Source organism: Triplophysa dalaica, chromosome 4, assembly GCF_015846415.1.
Source record: "Triplophysa dalaica isolate WHDGS20190420 chromosome 4, ASM1584641v1, whole genome shotgun sequence".
NCBI classification, from domain to species: domain Eukaryota; kingdom Metazoa; phylum Chordata; class Actinopteri; order Cypriniformes; family Nemacheilidae; genus Triplophysa; species Triplophysa dalaica.
In genome coordinates, this window is record NC_079545.1 from 466037 (window position 1) to 489805 (window position 23769).

General features: G+C 39.8%; 3 protein-coding genes across 5 annotated transcripts; 2 read left to right on the forward strand and 1 right to left on the reverse strand.

The window, feature by feature from the left end:
- Window positions 1-2197: 2197 nt before the first annotated feature.
- Window positions 2198-6829, forward strand: thnsl2 (threonine synthase-like 2). 3 transcript variants are annotated; one of them, XM_056746163.1, is made up of 9 exons: window positions 2198-2536; window positions 2675-2910; window positions 3185-3379; window positions 3456-3608; window positions 3694-3936; window positions 4265-4413; window positions 4494-4619; window positions 4693-4847; window positions 4923-6829. In XM_056746163.1, the coding sequence occupies exons 2-9, from the start codon at window positions 2688-2690 to the stop codon at window positions 5149-5151; spliced, it is 1473 nt and encodes a 490-aa protein (XP_056602141.1). In that variant the 5' UTR covers window positions 2198-2536; window positions 2675-2687; the 3' UTR covers window positions 5152-6829. The 3 variants fall into 3 exon arrangements, with proteins under 3 accessions (XP_056602141.1, XP_056602139.1, XP_056602140.1); XM_056746161.1 differs by having other exon boundaries at window positions 2199-2536; window positions 2633-2910; XM_056746162.1 differs by having other exon boundaries at window positions 2199-2536; window positions 2661-2910.
- Window positions 6830-6975: 146 nt separating this feature from the next.
- oxt (oxytocin) lies at window positions 6976-8361 on the reverse strand. The gene is made up of 4 exons (XM_056746208.1): window positions 8328-8361; window positions 8126-8241; window positions 7845-8046; window positions 6976-7248 (listed from the first exon to the last, which is right to left on the reverse strand). The coding sequence occupies exons 1-4, from the start codon at window positions 8350-8352 to the stop codon at window positions 7121-7123; spliced, it is 471 nt and encodes a 156-aa protein (XP_056602186.1). The 5' UTR covers window positions 8353-8361; the 3' UTR covers window positions 6976-7120.
- A 4040-nt stretch (window positions 8362-12401) lies between these two features.
- dqx1 (DEAQ box RNA-dependent ATPase 1) lies at window positions 12402-21994 on the forward strand. Its single transcript, XM_056746815.1, has 12 exons — window positions 12402-12683; window positions 13681-14010; window positions 16254-16447; window positions 16723-17098; window positions 18594-18833; window positions 18912-19011; window positions 19091-19249; window positions 19371-19562; window positions 19656-19781; window positions 19907-20097; window positions 20438-20628; window positions 21410-21994. Exons 2-12 carry the CDS (start codon window positions 13714-13716, stop codon window positions 21591-21593), a joined length of 2250 nt encoding a protein of 749 aa, XP_056602793.1. The 5' UTR covers window positions 12402-12683; window positions 13681-13713; the 3' UTR covers window positions 21594-21994.
- Window positions 21995-23769: the final 1775 nt, after the last annotated feature.

The window sequence follows — 23769 nt, forward strand, 5'->3', positions numbered from 1 at the left end:
CTTTTTGGGTATAAATATTGGTTCTTCTACGTATTCCCGAGTGTGTAGAATTAGTTGAGAGTTGTGTTAACGTTTATAATATTATTTTTTTAAGACTGTATTTCACTTTCTGTACTAGATCCCACTCCCCCCCCCCCCCCCCCCCCACTGACACGACAGGTTGCAGAATAACAGCTAATATTAATGGATCATTATATTCAGGAGACAGTAGACTGGAACTTGGATGTCCTGATACCAAGCTTAAAAGTAAACTTTATTTAGGTAAAATGTTAATGTACTTCTTTACATGTTTATTATAATCCATTGTGCTCTGGGTAGGCCAGTTTCCTTACATTCTTCTCTCGTCTCTTTTTCTCTTTTTAGATGAACAAATTGATAAAGAAACCCTCCTGCTGAACATTCACTTACAAAAGTTCACACCACACTATTGTCTACAAACTCCTAGGAAAAGAATCTTCTTCAGTACGACTGCTCCGTGGATACGTCAGGTTAAGCAGTACTGGAATAAATTGTGATTTTATATAAAGAGGAAAGTTCTCGGACTAATACATTGCTTGCAAATGTCAACCAACACCATGAAAAAAGTTTTTACCAAAGGTTTTACTGCACTAACTGCACCTTATCAACAAGTGGTGGTTCAATTACCTGTGTGAGGTCTCTCTTTAAGTTAAGGTATTATTGCTTCAGGTTTGTACATTTTAGTTCACAGAAATCCTACAAAGTTTGTTGCCTTCCGAATACGGTGTCCCTTTTTCACATCCATAACGCTTTTTTATTTCCTTTCTTTAAAATAGAAAACTTGTGCATAGACTGATATTTTATCATATTAGTGCAGTTCTATCAACAAGGGTTTAGTAAAATAAAAATAAAGGGTTCAGTATATTGGTAACAAATACATTCTCTGAGTGTTTTTGTCACATCCATAATGCTGGAATTGCCCTAAAGCATTTTACTCGTGTCACTTTTTTAACTGTATTTTGTAAACAGTTATGAGTTTCGAAGTGGAAAGTTGTTGAACTATTTATATTTTCTTGTGCGACTTTATGTATATGTTAAAATCTATACTTATGTAATTTAATGATGTTTATTTTTCTTAATGTGTATAAACATAAATTGCAGCAAAGTGTTTTATATGCCCTTTTATTGTTCATTGAGCATTAAAATATTGCAAGTTTTTATGAAATCCTTTTGTCTTGCATTTCGATCCTTAATAAAACTTCAACTTTTGATTCTTACTAGTGCCTCAAGTAATTCTGTGATTTTATTATTATTATTTTCAAACATTTTGGGTTTGTTTTAAACCAGCAATGTAATAGTTGATGTAAATAAAACAACCCAGCATGTTAGGTCAAAGATTTAACCCAAATGGCTGGGTTAAAATAACCCAACGCTGGGTTTCGCTTTGTTTCGCAATCGCTTTGTTTAGAGTGTATTGTCTTATTGTGTGTTTAAATAGAGAGCTTTGAATTGTTCAGACACCATGCAACACCAAAAGTGTCATTTTATTAGGTGACAGATCGCAGCTGTAGCTCAGGTGAACAGGCAGAGACGGGGTCACAGGTTATTAGGCTTATTATGTTTTTTGTTGTGCATTATATTAAGGTCGCACTGTTAAAGAGGTCTGAGCACTCAGTCACACAGTAGTTTTAATAATGTAGGCATGAATACGTATGTAATGTTTATAAAAAGTAGCTAGTTGTGTATTCTGGTGTGTTTCTAAGGAAACTGATCCTGCTGTAGACAGCAATAGACTAAACAATGAGAGAGACAACCATGAAAATCAGTGTAGAAAACTATTTCAAATAAAAAAATGTAAGCATTGTTCAATTATTATATTGTTTAAATAAGTCGGCTCTGCTCTGTCCCCACCAATTTCAAAATCAAACTTACGCCCATGATAGTATTTATTATATTGTATAATTATTATAGTATTTATGATATTTCTGTAGCTTTTTATAATATTTATATAGTAAAACTATAGTACTGTTAAATTAGTGGGAAACTTAATTTCAGCAGAACAACTAGACAATGATCTGTATGTCAATGAGCATAAACAATGTTGTTTTTCTGTTTGTTTGCTGAAGTCTATAAATGATTTATCATTCTAGCGCATGTCTGCGCGCGTCACGTGATGATATGAGACACGAGCTCCTAAATCCTACAGGCGGCGCTCGAGCGCAAAGTTTCGCATCGAGTCCGATGAAAGACATTCAAAACGTTCAAACGCAATTTTGATTATTTGACAAAACTGTCACAACAGCCTTCATCAAAAGAAGAGCCCATGCGCGACATGACGAGCGCACTATTGAGTGCACTAGATGTTTGTCATGATTGCTCAGCAGTATTTCATTCTTTTGCCAATTGAACTACATTTCCTACAAATATTGACTCGTTTCCGTCTCCGCTCGTCTGCTGTCCTGTAAACAAGTGGAGATAAACTGCATCTGGACCATGATCCGGATTAAAGTCTGTCTGGAGCTGTTCATGACGTCAGAATTCACCTCGGAGTCCACAGACTGAAAACATCCCGTCTCAGGTATTTAGAGATCGTGTACATTATTATCACTTTGTTTAATAACTTAACGAATAAAGCTGACACGTGATTTATAAACTTGTCTATATTGTTATATAGGAGTTCAGAGATCGTGGTTTTATTTGAGGTGTGTTCGGTCAGCTGCACAGGTGCGATGCGGTACTGCAGCACGCGCGGTGGCGCTCACGGGCGCGCTTTCAGAGATGTGCTCTTCTCGGGTTACGCGCCTGATGGAGGAATGTTCATGCCAGAGACCATCCCAACACTGTCTCCCGACACCCTGAGATCCTGGAGACACCTGTCCTATCAGCAGCTGATGTGTGAGATCTGTTCTCTCTTCATACCTGAACATGAAATCCCAAAACAACACCTGCAGGGTGAGACTGTGCGCTCCTCGCGAGCTCTTAAAGGGACAGTTCACTTAAAAAACGCAATTCTGTCATCATGTGTGTCTGCGATTCTTTCTTCAGTGGAACACAAAAGAAGATATATTGAGAAATATCTCAGTGGTTTTGTGTTCATAAAATGGAAGTCAATGAGGTCCAGTCTTTGGTTTTCGACATTCTTCAAAATATCTTCTTTTGTGTTCTGAAGAGGAAAGAATCAGGTATGACACGAGGATTTCAGTGTTTGTACTTTCTCTCTTTATAGAGTTGATTTCAGAGGCCTTGTCTAAGTTCTCTATACCAGAAACAGTGAGAATAGTTTCACTCCGAGACTCTCTGTCCATTCTGGAATTATTTCATGGAGAGACTCTGTCGTTTAAAGATCTGGCCATGTCCTGCACGGGGCAGTTCCTGAAATACTTTCTGCATAAGGAGAAGAAACGGGCCACGATACTCGTAGGTAAGAAATGATGCGTCTCTTAAAGAGGCTGATGGATGAAATGAGAGGAACGAGTTTGATCGCTGTGGTCTCTCAGGAACATCAGGCGACACGGGCAGCTCGGCCATCAGAAGTGTGTTTGGTGTCAGCGATGTGGACATTGTGGTCGTGTTTCCCCGCGGACGCATCACTGCTGTTCAGGAGAGACAGATGACTGCCAGCATAGCAGACAACGTTCATGTGTTTGCAGGTAAAGGACATCTTATCACAAAGTTTGTAAAACAGAATAAAAGTTGAACCGAGTTTTCAAGCAGTGTGTCGTGTTTGTTTGGCAGCGGACGGGACGTCTGATGACATTGACGTTCCCTTGAGGAAAGTGTTTGCTGATTCAGATTTGGTGAAGCGTCACGGTCTCATGAGTCTGAACTCTGTCAACTGGTCCAGGATTCTGCTGCAGTTGCCTCATTTTCTGTTCGCATACCTGCAGCTCAGTGCGCTGCAGCCGAACGCAGACGCAGACGACACGCTGCCTGTGCTTGAGGTGCTTGTGCCTACAGGAGGAGCCGGGAATATAACAGGTGTGCCGTCCTGCTTAGACTTCACCTCTCAATCAAACTAAAGAAATCAAATATATTTCTCATTTACAAAAAAAACTAAGGAGGAATTTGTGACCTTTTAAGAACGTTATAAAGCTCCAGAAATAAATGTTGTTTCTAAACATATGCTTTGTTTTGACTGCACAGAAATATCTACGACAGTAAATCTTAATTTTATGCTTTTTGTTGTTCCAATTGCTTCCATTGTTTACCTCACTTGTAAATCGGTCTTCTAAGTGACTAAATGTAATGTACATGTAATATACAGGTAGATGTTGAGCAGTATTTAACTGAACTGTGTGTGATGTAGCCGGATGTATCATGAAGATGATGGGTGTTCCCCTGCGGCTCGTCGCCATGGTGAACACCAATGACATCGTTCACCGGACGGTTCAGAGCGGAGATTTCTCGATGGCGAGTGATGTCGTGCAAACTCTCGCTCCTGCCATCGACATTCAGGTGCCGCTGCGAGCTGTGATTGTTATTACATCACGTGTTTTCATGTGCTGCTGTGTAAACTGTGTCGGGACACTCGACAGGATCCGTATAATCTGGAGAGAATCTTCTGGCTTCTGTCTGCTGGAGATGCGCCAATGGTTCAGAGTTTGATGGAGGAGTTTCAGAAGACACACAGACTCTCTCTTCCTGTGACGCTTCATCGCCAGGTATCACACACACGACACGACGTGTGAAGGTTGTGTTCAGCTGTTGATCATGTGTGTGTGTGTGTGTGTGTAGGTGAGTGAAGTGTTGTCGTCGGGTTCTGTGACCGATGAGGGAATTCTTCACACTATGACGAGATGTTTTCAGGAGAATGATTATCTCATCTGTCCTCACACCGCTGTGGCTGTCTGCCATCACTATGACTGTCCCGTCACCGCTGGACTCAACAGGTTACGCTTTATACTGAACTCATGATGTCACTGATGATCATTTATTTTATTTATATGAATGAATTCCTCTTTTAGGTGTTGCATAGCGACAGCATCACCAGCCAAGTTTCAGGAGGCGGTGCATCGGGCCGGTTTGACTCTTAACCTCCCTGAAGCTCTGCTGGCATTAGAGACGCTGGAGACCCGGTATGAAGTTCTGGAGAAATCAGAAGACTGGGAGTCTAAACTGAGACGACATATCGAGCTCATCGCCTCAGTGAGACAGCGTGGACAAATGTTTTACACATCAGAGGCGAAAGAATGAATGTCAAAGTGTTTATCAAAAACATATCTTTAAGACATCAATTACACTTTGATTTCTCTTATGTTTGTTCTACAGATGTGTTTTGTGTGGGAAGCGCTCTAGCAATAAAACTGAATAGAATTAAGTTCAGATGACACATATCAAAAGAGTTTCATGTGTCTGATTCATGTTTGGATGTGGACCATAATGATTCATTCATCTGTTGTTGTGAATGTTTCGGCAAGTGTGAAATGGCCTTCTTGACTGAATGAGAGGATTTCTTGTTTCTAGGGCAATTCGAGTTGTATGGACGTGATGTAAAAACACAACATTTCTCAACCATTTGATTATATTTTACTGAACACTTGTTGATAGAGTTTAAACGTCAAAAAAATATCAGTCTATGCACAAGTTTTCTATTTAAAAAGGGAAATGAACATGAGCTATACGATTTTTGGGAGACGATCAACTTTGTAGGATTTCTGTGATTTAAAATGCACAAACCTGAAGCAATTATACCCAACTAATAGAGGTGGAATGTATCTTAATAGAACATAAAAACAGTTTCTTTATTTGAATCTTCTTCATGAGGAATATGAACTGTCAAGGAGATGACATTCCTGAAAAAAGCACTTATCAGACTATGAAAAATCATGCACTAAAAATAAATGAAATGCTTTAAAACTTGAAGAGAGACCTGACATGGGTCTCTGGACCACCAAACGTTGACATCAGTGCTGTGAGTAGAGTAACAACTTGTGGTCAAAACATCATATTTTCACAGAATTGCCCTCTAATCATTTTGCTACTTATCTAACTCACAGCATATGATGAATATCTGTGCATTTAATCTCACAGTCTAAAATGGGAATAAACTGTGTGTGTGTGTGTGTGTGTTTGAAGGCAAAAGTCTTTTAGGTTTTATTGGTGTATAAAGTTTTAGTGGAGTTGAACGTTTGGACTTTGTCTTTTCTGTTGTCTGTGGTATAAAAACTCATTTAATAAGTGAACTATACAGAACTAGAGCTGATCCCTGGATAAATGATTATGGGATGCATTCTCTTGAAATCATGTTATTGGGAAGGTATTTTATATGTTGTCATCATTCTGTCTCTTCTTATCTTGCAGCAGTGTCAGGATCATGACAGGGTCATGTGTTAAGTGTGGAGAGACATATTATTGTTTGTTCTGGCACAACATACGCTCATCTTTGACCCCGCCCCTCTTGTTTCCTCGTTTAACTTCCATCAGTGTTTCATTCCCGACACCTGCCCATCGTTATCTTCCTTGTTAGTCTCCTTATTTAATGCCCTTGTGTTTGCTGTCCTGCGCTCAATTGTTTTGCTTCCATGCTTTGTTTGTGTTGCCTTGTGCGGTACACTGTGGATTACTCCCAGTCTTGTTGCTGTGTTTCTTTAGTCTAGTCCCACTCACGTTAAGTTTCATTTAGTATCTTGTTCTCTTGTTTTTTGCCCCCATGTGGGTAGAGTTTTTGTTTCTGTTCTGTTTCTGTGCCGTTCATGTTAACCCCATCGTTGGCTTTTGCTTTGTGTTTTTTTATTAAAGTCTTTTTTGTCCCACACTGCGGCCTGCTCTTGGATTCCTGACGACAGTGACAATGTGGTTGTGAACATATTTGATATGTAGTATATAATAAGTGTTTCAGAGCTCTAAACATCTGAATAAAATATAACACACCTGCTCATTTTCATTTCTCCTGCAGATCTGAACTTAACATGTGACCTTTGTCCAGATAGAAGACTGGAAATTTAAAAACCGTTCTGAATGATTGAAGTGTGTGTGTGTGTGTGAGTGTGTGTGCGATGAAGGTCAGCGACACAGATGAATCCTGTCAGACTTTAATACTGTATTTGCACACATGTACAATCATCATATTACTGTGTGTGTTGTAGCCAAATACATCATCTACTGGCAATACAAAGTTCATTTACGAAAGGTGGACGGTGTTGAAGAATCTTTCTGCATGACGTCATTGGTGGGGTCTGTAGGGGTGGGCGTGGTTTGACAGGCGCAGGAGTTTCAGTAGGAGGTCTTGGTGTCCGGCGGCCGTACCGTCACCGTCGATGTACGCACAAGACTGATCCAAACTACAGCCGTCTGAACAACAACGCAACAACACTTAATTTACTACACACACATGTATCATGTGTATTAATATGGGACTTTTGAATCATTGTCATTGCATGTTCAATAGACTATGCTTCAATAACTCATTAATACAATAATATTTGACAATAGAAATGTGCACGGCCGCTGTTATTTCACGATCTCATTGATTAGTAATAAAAACGATCAATACATTCTTAGAGGTTGTTAAGACACAGAACAAACGAGTGAAGTCATGTCAACTAAATCTGACAAAAACCAAAATGATTTTCTCATGTCATGTCAAACTTGTATGAGTTTAGTTGTTCTTCAGAACACAAAAGAAGATATTTTGAAGTATGTTGATAATCAAACATCACTGAACACCATTGACTTCCACTGCATGAACACAAAACCACTGAGACATTTCTCAAACTATCTTCATTTGTGTTCCACTGAAGAAAGACTCACATAGAAGTTTTAATACCACACAAGAGAGAACAAAAGAGGACAGAAGTGGATGTGTTTTTGGCTGAATCATCTTTTAAATGTTTGTCATTCTAGCTCAAATCTATTGAATGGATATGATGAAATCCTGTGAATCTGACCTGAGTCACAGCAGACTCCTGGAGCAGCGCAGCGTCCCTCGTAACCGCACGCTTTTCCTCCCACCTCACATGGAGAAGGTAAGAAGTCTTCCTCCAGACAGTGAAGGGTCTCTGGAGAGCCCATCAAACAGCCCATGCCTTCACCACAGCAGATACTGGGACCAAAACACCGACCGCGATCATCAGGACCACAGGACATACACTACACACAGAGAGAGAGACGTGAAGACTCTTTGACCTCTGACATCACAGGACCAGAGAGTACGTGTTAGTAAACAAACCTGTCGAGCGGGGAAATCCTGAAGGGCTCTTTTTCCTCCGATGGGGCAGTTAGAGATGTAACAGGCTGAGCAGACAGACAGCACACACAAGACTGATAACAGACCTGCAGACATACCTGTAAGAGAGAGAGAGAGAGAGACAGTATAGACTCATGTGATCCACACACACACAGAGGGATGATGATGGAGCACTGAGACTCACTGAGACCGAGAGAGAAAACAGCCATTCAGATCTGAAGACTCAATGTTCACTTCTGTGCTGCGGCGCGAGACTCTTTTATACACCTTCGCACTCTTCACCGCATGATAATGTGACATTATTAACCGTTAAATCACATTAATGTTAATGACATGACCTGATGAGGTCAATAGATGTGGTCCGTGTGTCATTACTGACCCGTGATCAGGCATTAGATCAGATCACAGATGAGAATTGACACACACTGAGGAATCTTTACACAGAACAACAGTAACATCATGTCTTTGCTCTATTAACATCTGGATCAGATGAGATCTCAGTAATCTCTCATAGACATCAATGAGATGAAATTAAGAGCAAATGAACAGATGATGATCTGTGTCTCAGAAACGACAGTTTCAGAAGAGATGTGAACAGTGTGTCTTGATAGGTCTATACATAAAATTAGGAATTGAGAACTCTTATTCTTCTTGGACACACTCTTGTTTTGAAAAACAACAAAACTGCAGCAATGAGTCTCTGAAAAAAACATAATTATACAGAATTTTTCTGTTCTTTTATTTTAACAAATTTTCCACGTAAAATACATTTTACTGCTTTTATTATATAGTTTTATGTCTTCTTAAAATTACAAAAAATAAAAACATGTGATATCACAGGGATTAGTTATTTTTTATTTATTTCTGTCACCCCAGCTGTGCTCATCTGCCAGTTAAGATCTTATTTTTTACCGTTTCTTTTTTAAATAAGGTGAGAAACTATAAAATTACAGAAAAAGACATCCACTGTAAAACTTTTTAAAACATCCACTGTAAAACTTTTCTGTAATTTTGCAGGAGGTTTGCCAGTAACTTACTGCAGATTTGATCATGTTTTCCTAGTACTGTTTTTAATTTGAGTTGAAATAAAAATGAATACACTTTGACTTTTGAGATTCAAAATGAGCAATAAGAGACTAGTCTTGTTACTGGCATTACAATACAAAATGACATTCTTCCTAAGCATTTTTGTTTTCTAGTTAAAATATTGAAAAGTTCTTAAATTACGATACTTTCAATATACCGAAAAATGACCTGATATATTAAGTCTTGTTTTATGAAAGAAAATTTAAGAACTAGGTAAGCTTATGTTTAAAACTAAATAGTAAATTAAATCTACAGTAAATTACTGGCAAGCCTGCTGCAAAATAACTGCAAAGTTTTACAGTGCACATCCTTATATACTGTAATTTTACAGTATATTACTGTCAATCCAGCTGACAGAAGATTCCCAATGTTTTAAATGTTCTTTTTCAGACATCAGCTGAAGGATCATCAGACATGTGTGTTGGGTTTGTTCTGCCATGAAGTGTTCTGCACAAAGTTCTGCAAAGTTTCTCTTGTGAAGATGAACATGATGATCTTTAATCTTTAGTCATCATGAGAATGAATAATGATGTGAGGGGTCACTCACTAACACTCACATTGAGCAATAGAACACATCTATTCTGATCTTTAATCATTCAGCTCTAATTATAATAGAATGAATCAGATATCTCACAGATTTAATCTCATTATATCGTTATACCTTCGGTCGTACGGTCATCCTTTAATAGAAACTCTAATGCACAGTCACATCATGTCACTCAAACTTAATGAAGATCTAAATCATCACACGTGTCTCTCTTCTCATAAAAAGTCTTAAACCCAATAGATATATGTACACTTGTTCTCATATTGTAATGTGAAGGTAAAGCGTACATTGTGTTTGATGACAGCTGTAAACCAGGGGCCATGATGGTAGTTGAACAAACTCTGGGTTACAGGATTAGTTTTGGGTTGTCAAAACCAAACCAACGTGATCAAGCTTTGTTGGTATCATGAAGCAGCTCCAGGAGTTTCTTTGTCAACTCAAGCTTTGATCCTGAAGCTAAGATTAGTTTGTGCGCGCGTGCACATGAATGAGTGACGTCAGGATCGCTAAACCAATCGCGTTCAACATGGATAGAGGGAGTTCCGTAGGTTTCTTAGGAAATAATTATGCGCAAATATTAGTAACACAAAAATGTATTTCAGCCACGGAGTAAAACTGTATCTGCTGTCTACACAAGAGAGAACGGTTTCAGAAACACTGCTGATTGAGTTAATGCACAAGTTGAACGACTATATAGTACACACATTTACTGTAGTATACTGAAGTAAGGTAAATATTACAGTAATGTAATATGATGTGTATTATGAGTGTGTGTGCCCCCACAGTGGATGAACATATCCTGCTAACATTAGTTATCATTTAGATTACCTTTATTAATGAGGATGAAGCACATGATGAAGTGAAACGATCTGTGTGCTGACAAAGTTAAAAAGATAAATGTACTGAACTATTCATTATGGCACAAGTGTGAATGTGAGGATTTATATTTTATGTTACTGGTGTCTCTGTTATTGTAGGACATTTCACAATTCCTTCCCCAGAAACTGAAGTGTCTACCTCCAAACGTTACAGAAGTAACACATGTATTTTGTGAACAAAATACACTAGAGAAGCTTACTCTTAATAAAGAAGGTGAAATAAAAAAATACCAGTATGTGAACTTAGTAGTCAGTTGAAGTGTTCATTTAAAAATCCGATGGTCATCTCAATCCTGACTCTGGTTTGATTGAGGGCCATGTTGAAGTGGTTCTGTGGTCAGGATAGCAAAAACCTCTGGCATACATATGGACCCCCGTCTCCCACCAACAGGCTATCAAACAGCCCTGTTATACTTTACCTTCCTTAAAGCAGTGACAAAAACAAAGATGCATAGGGAATGTTGTAGGCATTATAAGTATTAAAAACGTCTTAAACATTTAAAATGTAGGCCTACTTTATGATACATTATTTAGGTTCATTGTAAGTGTAACTTGATAACAAAAAGATTAAAATAGCAGTGTTAAAAAAAATGTGATGTCACCTGTCAATTTATGGTTTTGTCTATATCTTACTGTAGCTGTTTAATAGAAAGTTTCTTCAGTGGACAAAGAAGATAAATGATTCACCCAACACACTGAAACTGGAAGTGTTCCTAGATGTTCTGCACCACAGACAAGAATGTAAAAATGCAATGCAAAGAAATACATATTGTATGTAGTACAATAAAAGAATGGAATATTAATACATTTAATTCCATGTGTAAGGGAAAGCCAGCAAATGTCATCTCTAAAATCTGATTTTACCAACATAGTTACCATTACTTGATTTTATATTTGTAATATATATTTACATCTTTTTATGTTAGTATTTTTATTTGATTAAACATTATTAAACATAACTAGCCATTTTAACACGCGCTGTGAGTTAGTTGCCTCACTTATATGTGAATTTGCTCGCCGCTGATTGGTTATTTTCGGTGTGAGATCTCTAATCTAGATCATAGTCTGCTCCGGAGCAGGTTAGCCGTGCAGCGTAAGTTACCATGGCGATGAACACCGATTAAAGTTGAGTTACTTTCATGGTACCTAAAACCCAGGGTTGGCGCAAAGTAATCCTAAACTTACCTAGCTAGCCACCTAAACCGGCTTCATGGTACAGGCCCCTGATCAAGAACACAAAAAAACTTCAAATGAAGAAAGACGACAAATAAACATATACATTAATTTAAACTTTTATAAATGTATTTACAACACAATAGCAAACGCTTATTTAATGCCGAAGTCATTTTTATGAGGAAAACAAATCACGCGTTTTATTAAAGGACCCTTTAAACATTAAAGTTTTCGCTTATTTAGTCCAAAAGCGTGTTTACTTGACTGTTCATTCATTCTTCTTTATTTGTTTTTATTTTTGTTTTATTTTCTTCATTTATTTGTGTATTTCATCTTATTTTGCATTTCTGTCACTGTTCAGGTTTCAGCTCCACCTGCGCAGACAGAGAGAGAGAGTGTATCAATCCTGTCGAGATCCCTACACAGACAGCATCTAATAACCGCCACACGTCGTGTTGTCTACATAGTGAGTATCTGCTGTATGTCTGAGCAACATCCGTCACATGAGGGGCAGAAATGCTGTCTATGTAGGTCGCTGCTGGTCTATGTAGGTCGCTGTCTCTGTAGGCGGCTCGTGAGGTGTTGAGCAGCGGCCCGTGAGGTGAGACTTCATCATGGCGGCTGAGTTTCGGTCTCTGTGAAATATCGTCAGCATTCATGAATTATATGATGATAACATCAGCGTCAGACGTTTATTAGTAAACCACTTTATAATCGGAAGAATATCGCGATATATCAGCGGTCGAATCGACCGCGTTTTAAACATTAACGTGAATGACAGCCCGCGAGTTTCTCTCGTCTAATGTCATTCGTGTTCTCGTGTGGATAGTTTGACGCATCTGATGATGTGTTTCAGGTAAATATGGTTTAATTTTCACTCTGTTTATGTGTTGTGTTGTTTATTGTTGTGTGTTTATGTGATGTTGTGTGATCTTTGACGGTTAGCTGACGCCTCCTTTACGGACATTTAAAGGAAACGCGTCCGTAAAACACACACGTTTATTATCAAATGATCATTTACTGAGCGTTTGCAAATCAACACCTTCACTTCCATACGTCAGTTTAATTCATATTAAATGTAAACGGGTGAGGTGGAGTGTGTGTGTGTGTGTGTGTGTGTGTGTGTGTGTAATGCAGGTTAAGGGATGGGTTTTGTGTTATTTTTATGTTCTTTTGTTGTCTGATCTGAATATCAGATTACACACAATTAATAAAAGGTCATAATAGATCTGATGTGAGACACATGACATGTGAGAGAATCTTCATTTAAACATCAAAACAACTCTCTCTTTAAAACACACATTTACACACAATAAACAGATGAATACAACTCGTGCATGTGATGTTGTTTATGATGTATTTGTGCTTCTGGCTGTGCAGGTAATGATGACGTCACGCGCGCGTTTTGTTTGTGGAGAATGAGATTAAGCAAATGAACGTGTGTTTGTTGACACGTGACACTGGTCCTTCTCAAGTTTTCGTTAAAATATTTTAAATGATGAGCTCTAGAAATAAAGAGTGATTTGTGACTCATGCAGATACAGAACGTGTGAAGAACAGCTGAAGATGTGTGTTGTGTCAGGAATCCAAACTACATTTTACATTTTAGGCATTTGGCAGATGCTTTTATCCAAAGCGACTTCCATTGCTTATCCTATACATTATACATAGGTATTTGCAATCCCCTGGGATCGAACCCACAACCTCTTACCACTGAGCTACAGGAAAGCTCACATGTGTGGTTCATTCTAATAACACAATCATGTATTAATATCTCTTTCTGTTACTGCTGTCACTCAAACCATGTTGACTTGTGATTAAAGTGTTTTGATAAGAGTGTTTTCTCTGAACAGGTAACTGTAGTGTGTGTAGTTGTTCAGGCCGTCATGATGTCGTCCGCGGCCGTCCCCAAACCCTCTCCTGTCCTGTCAGCTCTGGACGATCTCTCCATCTCTTCATTGCTGTCAGGTGATGTGGAGGAGGAGGACGGCAGCGGCGGAGCTGATGGAGATCTGGAGGTGAACCCATACGACGGCCTGCCGTACTCGTCACGATACTACAGTCTGCTGGAGGAGAGAAAGCAGCTGGCGGTGTGGAGCTTCAGGTTCAGTCTGTTAGAACAGATGGAGACTCACAGCATGATGGTGCTCAGCGCCGACGGAGGAGCCGGGAAGAGCACACAGGTACACACACACACACAAATCCAGTCGTTCAGTTTCATGGTATGAGATGAGCGTTTGAAAACATTCCGCAGACACACACATAACAGTGGAGAAGCATGAGAGAAAACAACACAACATTCACCTTTAAACTCTTGAGCTGATGATATTAATACTGTATGTCCATCAGATTTACATCACACGATCAGCCACATGAGATTTTATATTACAGTTGTCATTGTCACAAAGCACCTGTACATGAAACATTAAAGTAATTCAAGTAAAAACAAAAGAGGGGAAATCAAAGACTCACAACTCCACACAGACAAAATACACATGTACTTACACACACACATAATAATACTAGAACCGTGTGAAACACCACTGAGCATCTGGTAGTTTGAAATAATGCAGACGTTGTTCTCAATAAATATGCATAATTACCATAATAACATCAATCTAGATGATGATGATGTCATAGAACCCGTGAGTCTGTGGTCATGTTATCAGATTGTGAGACATGTGTGGAATGACACGAGTGACACCTGATGATCACATTAATAATAATAATCACTTGACCTGTCTGATTCTGCACATGTTTGATGTGATTTATGTCCTTATATTGAACCCAACACACACACTTGTGAACTCTCACATCACTGCTAGTCTATCATACTACACTAATCTATAGTTACAGTGACATTTCTATACAACACTCTACTATGTACTGTGCTGTTCTTATATGATTTCATATCAGTGACGTAACTTTGTTTTGAAAGTTGTGGGGACAAAGACGACAAAAACACTACTTTAATCAATACTTTCTGTCATAACTGGTTGGGAATATTCATCATACAGTGAGCGGTTAGGGGTGTAACGATACTTCTTTTTACGATATTTCGCGGAAAAGGAAAGGAAATTATGTTGAAACGGTTCAATCTTTGTTTGGAACATTTAATTACACCATTTAAATTAAAATGAGTTAATCCAGATAGATTTCTAAAAGTAGACTAAAATTGTGATCAATCGGGATGACTTAAACTAAATCAAAATTTGCAGTAAAAATTGACACTGATCTTAATTCTAATTTCAGTTAAGCCTTAAAATGTTCAAATTATTTATTAAGTTGTATGTGCAACAAATTAAGTTACTGAAATTGTTAAAATTTTGAAAATACATGTTATTTGAATTTCAGTTTCATTTTTTGGTTTTGTTCAAAATATATAGCTGTGTATGGTATCGTGAACCAAGCATCAAGATATGTACTGAATTGTGAGGTGTATGGTCACACCCTTATGGGCGGTCCATCTATTGGCTACTCCAGGTCTCACAGTGTGTGGTTCCCAAAGTGTCATTTGGAGAAGGTCACTTGGCTGTTGCGGTGCATTACACTAAGAACTGTTTATTCCTATGACTGAAAATGTCAGCTGTTCATTGGTTTACACGTTTTTGTGCTTGGACACTATAGTCTATGTCATGGCTCTCTGTCTTCTGCAAATATAAATATAACTTAGTATTGTGAGGAACAGGAAATGGTGAAAAGCGGCGCATCCTGCGAGTTTAAGATTTTAAACGCCCCTCAACAATAAACACATCTTCCGCATGTCTTTCTTGATTTATTTCTAAAAGTGTCGCTCCTGCAAATCATGTCCATGTTTCATATGATATTATAAAACGGTTAGTTCTGGTGCTTGATTCTGATTGGCTGAGCTGAGTTCTAAGCCGTTATAAAATACCCCGATATATTACGGCTGACCGCACCACATAGCCTAAATATCATTTTATTTACTTTATTTTATGAAACCTGGCTAAGCATATGGAGTAACCATTTTATAAAAGCAATAAGCCCTGTGAGAGGGTCTTAATGACTCCGCTTCACCCTCAGCTGTTATAAAATGCTCTGTAACCCACTGCTTCTATCGGCTTATTGCTTTAGTAAACTATGCTTTACTGCACTACGCTACACTGAACTACACTATACTGTACTATACTATAATCCATATTACACGAAATTCTGGAATACTTGATTCTGATTGGCCAGTTGTGACATTCCAAGGGTTGTTATTCTCAGATAACATCCGCTCGAAACGATGCTGTGCTGTACTGCACTACTCTATACTATAATATTTAATACTATGCCATACTGGGGTATGCTATGCTATGCTGCACTATGCTATACGGTCCTGTACTATACGATGCCATTCCGTTCATTTCTTTAATATTTTATTCGTTCTATTCTGTCCTGTTGTTGTGTTGTGTGTGTTCAGGTGGCGCAGTGGTGTGTGGAGTACGCTCTGTCTCATGAGTTCTCTCAGGGTGTGGTGTGTTGTTGTGAGCCGTACGCGGCGGCCGCCTGCAGTCTGGCTCTCAGAGTGGCAGATGAGATGGATTTGAGTTTGGGGTTAGAGGTCGGCTACAGAGTCCCACATGAAGACGGCTGCACTCCTGATTCAATACTGCGGTACGTCACCTCGCTTTCACACACACACACACCATATCATGTGGTTTGGCCCCTTAAATCACCCTAGCAACCACCATAGCAACACCCTGGCATCATGACAAAAGACAATGGAACCCATTGGAACCCTTTATAGTTTAAAATGTTCTACACATTGAATGCGGCGCGAAGCAACAACACGACAAACTCATCATTAACAAGGTGTTTGTCGTGCTGCGTCGTGCCGCATGCATCTGATGTGGACGGGGGTGTAACACCAGCGTTGTGTTCTCGTGCAGGTTTGTGACCGACAGTCTTCTGCTGGAGGAGATGATGTCCGATCCTCTGCTGCGTCAGTACGCCGTTCTGATCATCGATGAGCTTCAGGAGCGTACGGTGGCGACAGACGTTCTGTTGGGTGTGCTGCGTGATGTGTGTCGTCAGCGCTCTGATCTCAGGGTGGTCGTCCTCACCGCTCCTGCCGTCGCTCAGACCATCGCCAGTTTCCTGGGAGAAAGCGTTCCTCACATCAGCGTTCCCTCACAAACAAACTCTGTAGAGATTGTGTACCGTGAGCCAGGACGTGACCTCATCGCAGCTTCCTGTCATATGATACTGGATCTTCACCGCAGGGGTGAGGAGGGAGATATACTGGTGTTTCTGCCCAGCGCGCAGGTACGTGTCTGATATCACTGCACTTGTCTGTGTGTAAGAGAATCCTGACATCATTCATCTGAGACACATCCACAACAACACAATGACATTCAAGAAGAAAAGAATGATCAGAGGAAGACTAGAGGAGAGGATGAATCTGACACGCACCATGAACCTTCAGCCCAATAGATTCCCTGTTTCTCTGTCTGTGTCCACAAATACAAAAGCACAATGTTTACTATTGTTTAACATTTACATTTAGGCATTTAGCAGACGCTTTTATCCAAAGCGAATTACATTGCTTTATCCTATACATTTTACATAGGTATTTGCAATCCCCCGGGATCGAACCCACAACCTCTTACCACTGAGATACAGGAAAGTTTACTAAAGTAACTACAATAAACACAGAGAACACTTGACTTTAACTATAATCAAACCTGTGTTTCTATACAACGTTATGATAAAAAACAAAAAAACAAACTTTAATCATTAACATAAGTAAATATTTTTAAACATAATGGAAGATATAATGGAAACACCCTAAATGTCCCCAAAGGACACACACACACACACACACACACACACACACGTCCTCTCCTTCTGTCAATAGTGTTACACCTCTTTCAGTGTCTTGAGTAAACTGACCTCATTACTCACAGCACACACACACACACACACGTGTAGATTTAGGTTCTCATCATCTCTCTGGTCTTGTGCAGAATGAGCAGAAACATCTCTCTCTAAATAACCCTTCACATCACTCCGAGGACAGAAACTCTTGGCTGTAAATGAGTCTGTCTGTTCACAAGTGTTTGTTTGTGACATGGACTCACAGGGTCTCACATCCTCACGATCACAGTTCATCTCTCTTCATATTGTTTTTCACTGTTTGATGTTACAATAACTGTACAGTGATGATGTGTCAGACACACACAGACATGAAAACATGGAACACTCTCACATTAATACTGTAAGAAACATTTACAGTAAACTGCAGAACTCGCTGTAGCAATCACTAACATATTACGTACTGAGGATTTCTGCTTGTTTGTAAAATAACTTCGACATTTGAAATCAAGATATATTTACTTGACAAAGATAGTGATCTAAGATATTTGTTTTGTTTTATAAAAGAACAGATGAATTGAGATTGAGCGAACAATCTGCCAATGGGCTCAGAAAATAGTCTTAAATTTAGTTTAATCATTTTTCTTAAGTACCTGATTCATAACTGTTCTTACCCATTTGGCAGATTTATTTTGCTTGTTTTAAATGTAAACTTCTTATATAACCTTTAATAAATCAAGACAAAATATCAGAGGTCACTTTATCAAGTAAATCTTTAAGAATTTTTTGATATTTTCCCTAGAAAACAAGTCCAAACACACTAGAACTGATCAGGTGTAGTAAATGCTGTAGTAAACTTTATGATTGAAGGGTTAGAGTAAATATGATCAAGTATTTGTGAATAAGGACATGTCTCAGTGTTCATGTGTGTGTTGTGTGTTGTCAGGTGATCAGCGAGTGTTGTGCGCTTCTAGAGAAGGAGTGTGTCTCACTGAGCGCTCATGTGCACTCACTGCGGGTTCTGCCGCTGCACGTGGATGTGGGCGCTCCAGCAGTGCAGCAGGTGTATGAGGGGGAGGAGGAGTGTGTGAGACGCAGGGTCGTCCTCACTGATGTTTTGGGAGAATCATCCTTCTCGCTCAACAACATCCGCTACGTCATCGACACTGGACTTCAGCTGAAAACTGTGAGTCCGTCCACATCTCACAAACATCTCATCAATATCTCACCGTTCTCACTCATTCAGCTCCGCCCACCTCCACAGATCTACAACCCACAAATCAGAGCCGATTCACAGGTTCAACAGCCAATCAGCAAACAGCAGGCGGACTCGCGCTCACGACGGGTGAGCAGTAAACTGTCAGGTGAGGAAACGCATCCGTGTTAATGCACCTTTCACGTTTTGATGTTGTGATGTCATGATGACAGCGTGCTCTGCTTCAGGCGTGTGCGTGCGGCTGTACTCTCAGTCCGTGTATCAGGATGAAATGTCTGAATGTCGTCGTCCGGCTGTCATGGAGACCAATCTGAGTCATCTGGTGCTGCTGCTCAAGAGACTAGACATCGCTGACATGGGACAGTGCAAGTTCCTCGATCGCCCGGGTGAACACTCACTCTTTCTTTCTCTCTCTTACTTCACATCACCCTCCTCAATGTTCCAGACGATGTTTGTGTGTAAATGATAAAAACGAGACTGTGTGTGTATGTGTGTGTCGGTGCACAGCTCCTGAAGCCCTGATGCAGGCTCTGGAGGATCTGGATTATCTGGCGGCTCTGGATGATGATGGGAACCTATCAGAGGTCGGGATCATCATGTCAGAACTTCCTCTGGAGCCTCTGTTAGCTAAAGCTCTCATCGCTGCCTGTGAGTTTGACTGCGTCAGTGAACTGCTCACCATCGCTGCCATGATAACCGGTACAACGTCAGCCTTCGTCTACGGTTCATCATCTCTGATCAGACAAGATCTCTCTCGCTGACACTAAACGTCTGTTGTTTGTCTGTTTGCAGCTCCGCCGTGTTTTATAACACCTCCACCGAACAAAGAGGAAGCGGCCGCCACACACAGACGCCCCCTGCTGCACGCGGACGGAGATCACATGACCCTCATTAACATCTATAATGCTTATCTGGAGCGTGAGTGTCCATCCGTCATCTTCTGAATAAACCTTAAGTCTGATTGGCAGAATTTTGTCTGCTTGGGTTTATCTCCTGCAGTAGTATTCTGTTTCTAATGTTTTAAAGCTGATGTATGTCCTCAGATAATGAAGACGAGGTCTGGTGCCGGACCAACTTCCTGAACGCTTCTGCGCTGCGATTGGCTGTGGTAATAAGGGCGGAGCTACTGGAGGTGATGCAGCGAATCGAGCTGCCCGTATCTTCACCCGCCTTCGGTTGCCAAGACAACTGCACCAATATAAAGAGAGCTCTGATCTCAGGCTTCTTCCTGAAGGTGAACACTGACTCTGGATCAGTTGTCATTGCTGGCGGGTGTCTCACTGTTATTTACTCATACTTCACAAGGACAGTACACGGAACATCCAACATTTGATTCGATTTATGTGTGATATGATTCCAATTTTGTTTTTTATATTCAGAAGACACAAATTGTAACCGGAGTGTGTTTGTGTGTACTCTAGATGTAAAGTATTTTTGATCTTTGTAAAGATGCTCTTCATAACTCAAACCTGACACGATGACATGTGATGATGTGATGATGTTAGTCCCAGAAGACACGTGTGTTGTGGTTTGATCTTAAACCGTGAACATGTCTTCTTCTGTTGGATGTTCAGGTCGCACATGATGTCGACGGCTCAGGGAACTATCTTCTCCTCACTCACCGTCACGTGGCTCACCTGCATCCGTTCTCATCGTATCTGTGTCGCCGTCCGAAGCTCAACCCCCCCAGCTGGGTCCTTTATCACGACTTCACCATCTCACACGACAACTGCATCTGTGTGGTATCAGAGATTCATCCTCAGATGTAAGTCTGACGCCTTCATATATCGCTAGGGTTGCCACCCTCCCGTTTTAGCCGGGACGTCCCGTATATTGAGCCTGCCGGATTTGTCCCGTACGGGAATTCCCACGTCCCACTTATTGTCTGCTCCGCGGATTGAAGCCACAGCAGCAGTGGTGATGATCAAGACTCTTGCCAATGATATTGACACCTGTCATTTGATCACAGCCCCTCTGACGCGCATCAGTTAACATAAAGTAGGCCAAAATGGAGCATTGTTACTGAATCTGCATCAGTCACTCACACGCTCCCTCAGACCTCTGCGTTACACACACTCGCACCCAACCGCACCTGCACACACACAGAGGCGCACACACACAGAGGCGCACACACAGACACACACACAGACAGACAGACAGAGAGGCGTGCACAAAGCCGTGTTGACAAACTTTTGACAGAACAGCACATAGTGACATGAATGTAGTTTGTCTGTTGGACACATGCACATAGTTTGTTACCCAGACGGACGTGTAGTCTACTATTTTATTAATTAATGTCTGAAAACGGAAATATATAAATGAGAACGGCTTTATTGTGCATTTAGTTGTGTTAAAATGTTCAAATACTGTACTGTATGTAACCATTTAGAGAGTAAACGCAAATACGAAGCAATGACGTCTTGTCTATGCTAATTATTGCTGCTAATCAAATTTTGTCTCGTATTTCATAGCAACAAAGTTGGCAACCCTATATGCCGCACAAGTCAAGGGACGGGTGGATTTTGATGAGATATTTATCTGTGCAGGATGGTGGAGTTGGCACCTCAGTACTATCTGGGGAATCTTCCAGCCAGTGAGGGTCGAGATCTTCTGATGGAGCTCAGACAGAGTTTATGTACTCCAGATGAAGCTCAGGACAGAAGTCATGAAGACGCTGATGATGATGATGATGAGGACAACACCACAGACACACAGTGTGTCATACAGTGACTCAATCAATCTCATCACATTCACTTCTCTAACTGAAGTGCTATAATATATATTTATTTATATATTTTTATTAGCCAAACAATTTGTTTATAAAAAGAACCCGTGAGTGAGAAAGAATTTAGGTGTAAAAACCTTTTCATTTGGTATAAATTTATTACGAAAGAATAATGTCATGGATTCCTAATTGATAAAGATTTGTTTGGTCAGTGGTGATGATGTCATAACCACACACTTGAATGCTGGATGTATGTGTCAGATGGTTCTGTTGCTCTTTCTACTGTTTACTGTTGTTTTTTCACTTTATATTTCTGTGTGTGTGTGTGTGTGTCTGCTTTTAATACACTGGAAAATCTGAACACTAATTAAATGTTGTGGAGCTTCTGTAGCACTTTTGATTTTAATGTGTGTTTGTTATTTACTTTTATAAATGTCATTGAAAGAAAAATGTATACTAAGGTATACTACTAGGACTAGTTTTTATCAGGATACTCGCAATATCCAATGAGATTTTTTTTTTACCGCAGCCGCCACTCTTAATGTGATACTACACTCAAAAATGAACCCTAACCAATTCTGTCATCATTTCCTCACCTTTCAGTTGTTCCACATGTGTATAAATATCTCTGATGAACACAGAGGAAGATATTTGGAAGAATGCTTAGAACCAAACAGATCTCATCACCCATTAACTCCCATAGTAGGGAAAAAAATAATGGTAGTCAAAAGTTCCCCAGAACTGATTGCTGTCCTACATTCTTCAAAATATCTTCTTTTGTGTTCAACACAACAAAACAAAAGATAAAGTATTTTTTTCAATGGGGGGCAAAATCTGTTTGGTTACAAGCATTCTTTCAAATATCTTCTTTGATTTGAGGAAATGATGATGAAATCTTCCATTTTTAACCGCGCGTGCTGTTAACGTGATCGCTGTCGCTAAATGACCTAAAATATGAATAGTGTTCTCTCACAATAGTATCGTTTCACTTGATGTTTATTGACCTACTGGAGGCATTTGGATCACTTTAATAATAGATGTTTGTGCTTTTATAGCTTCAACCTTTTGGGTTGGGTTGATATAAAATGATTTGCGTTCTTCTATGAAATGAAGAATACATCAGATATGACATGATGAAGCAGTAAATGACGAGAGAATGTTCATGTTTGAGTGAATTATTTGAGTTTAGACACTGAAACTAGAGTTGATCAGACCTGCAACAACAGAGAAACTTGCATGCCACAGCCTGAAATACACATTCACTGTGACGTCACTCCAATCATTCAGAAGAACAATCAAAGACATCTCTGAGGAATTATTGAGATGTAATCCAAGAATCAAAACACGATCTCTGTACACAGACTGAAGATTCAGTCCGGTTCATCAGCTCTGTTGATCATTAAAACATCCGAGCAACTGAACACAACACAAAATATCATGTTTATTTATTTATTATGAAACATTCAGGACCGGTATCAACACATGTTGATACTGTTGAAAAGAAAAATACATAAAATATAGAAAATACACTGTTGTCAAAGATAAAGAGTATGGTTTGTGTTTCTGCACATTGACAGATGAACAGCCAAACGCCACATAGAGCTAAAAATCTAACACACCCTCTGAATTGAACATTAAGTGAATTGTACAGACATTTTCTAGTTGAATTTAAACCAGCGGTCTGTATTTCACACAATCATGTGTTGAAATAATCCAGCATTGTTCAAAACACAGAGAAATGGCCTTAAAGAATCTTCACAGCGCTCAGGATGCTGAAATCATGTCATGAGATTTGTGATGGGAGTTGATCTTTATTTCACTCTACCACGCACACGACATCTCAGAGGCAGCGTCACTATTACGTCTGCTTCCAACCGGAGACCAGCCGTATTCTGATTGGGCGTCATCGTTCAGTTGTGCCCGCCCCCAGCGTGGAGTGTTTCTGAGGCCCTGTTGTTTCCCTCTGAAGCTGCGAGGCTTCACACTCATCTGCAGAAAACCATTAAACATTAACAAATATACACAATCACTTCAGTACAACAACACAATGAAAACACAGCTGAAATGACTTGTGATACACATCATAATTAAATGTGTAGAAATAAGATGTTTGAGGAGGAAGAGTTTCATGAAAAGTGACCTGCACAAATCCAGACGTGTTCATGTGCAGAGCTTCCACAC

Coding starts and splice junctions, on each gene's coding strand:
- thnsl2 (XM_056746163.1), top strand. CDS start 2,688: ATGCGGTACTGCAGCACGCGCGGTGGCGCTCACGGGCGCGCTTTCAGA. Junction 2,911..3,184: donor CCCAAAACAACACCTGCAGG/GTGAGACTGTGC, acceptor CTCTCTTTATAG/AGTTGATTTCAGAGGCCTTG. Junction 4,620..4,692: donor CTGTGACGCTTCATCGCCAG/GTATCACACACA, acceptor GTGTGTGTGTAG/GTGAGTGAAGTGTTGTCGTC.
- oxt (XM_056746208.1), bottom strand. CDS start 8,352: ATGGCTGTTTTCTCTCTCGGTCTCA. Junction 8,242..8,327: donor TGTTTTCTCTCTCGGTCTCA/GTGAGTCTCAGT, acceptor TCTCTCTTACAG/GTATGTCTGCAGGTCTGTTA. Junction 7,249..7,844: donor AGGAGTCTGCTGTGACTCAG/GTCAGATTCACA, acceptor GTTGTTGTTCAG/ACGGCTGTAGTTTGGATCAG.
- dqx1 (XM_056746815.1), top strand. CDS start 13,714: ATGATGTCGTCCGCGGCCGTCCCCAAACCCTCTCCTGTCCTGTCAGCT. Junction 17,099..18,593: donor TGTTTCTGCCCAGCGCGCAG/GTACGTGTCTGA, acceptor GTGTGTTGTCAG/GTGATCAGCGAGTGTTGTGC. Junction 19,250..19,370: donor CAAGTTCCTCGATCGCCCGG/GTGAACACTCAC, acceptor GTCGGTGCACAG/CTCCTGAAGCCCTGATGCAG.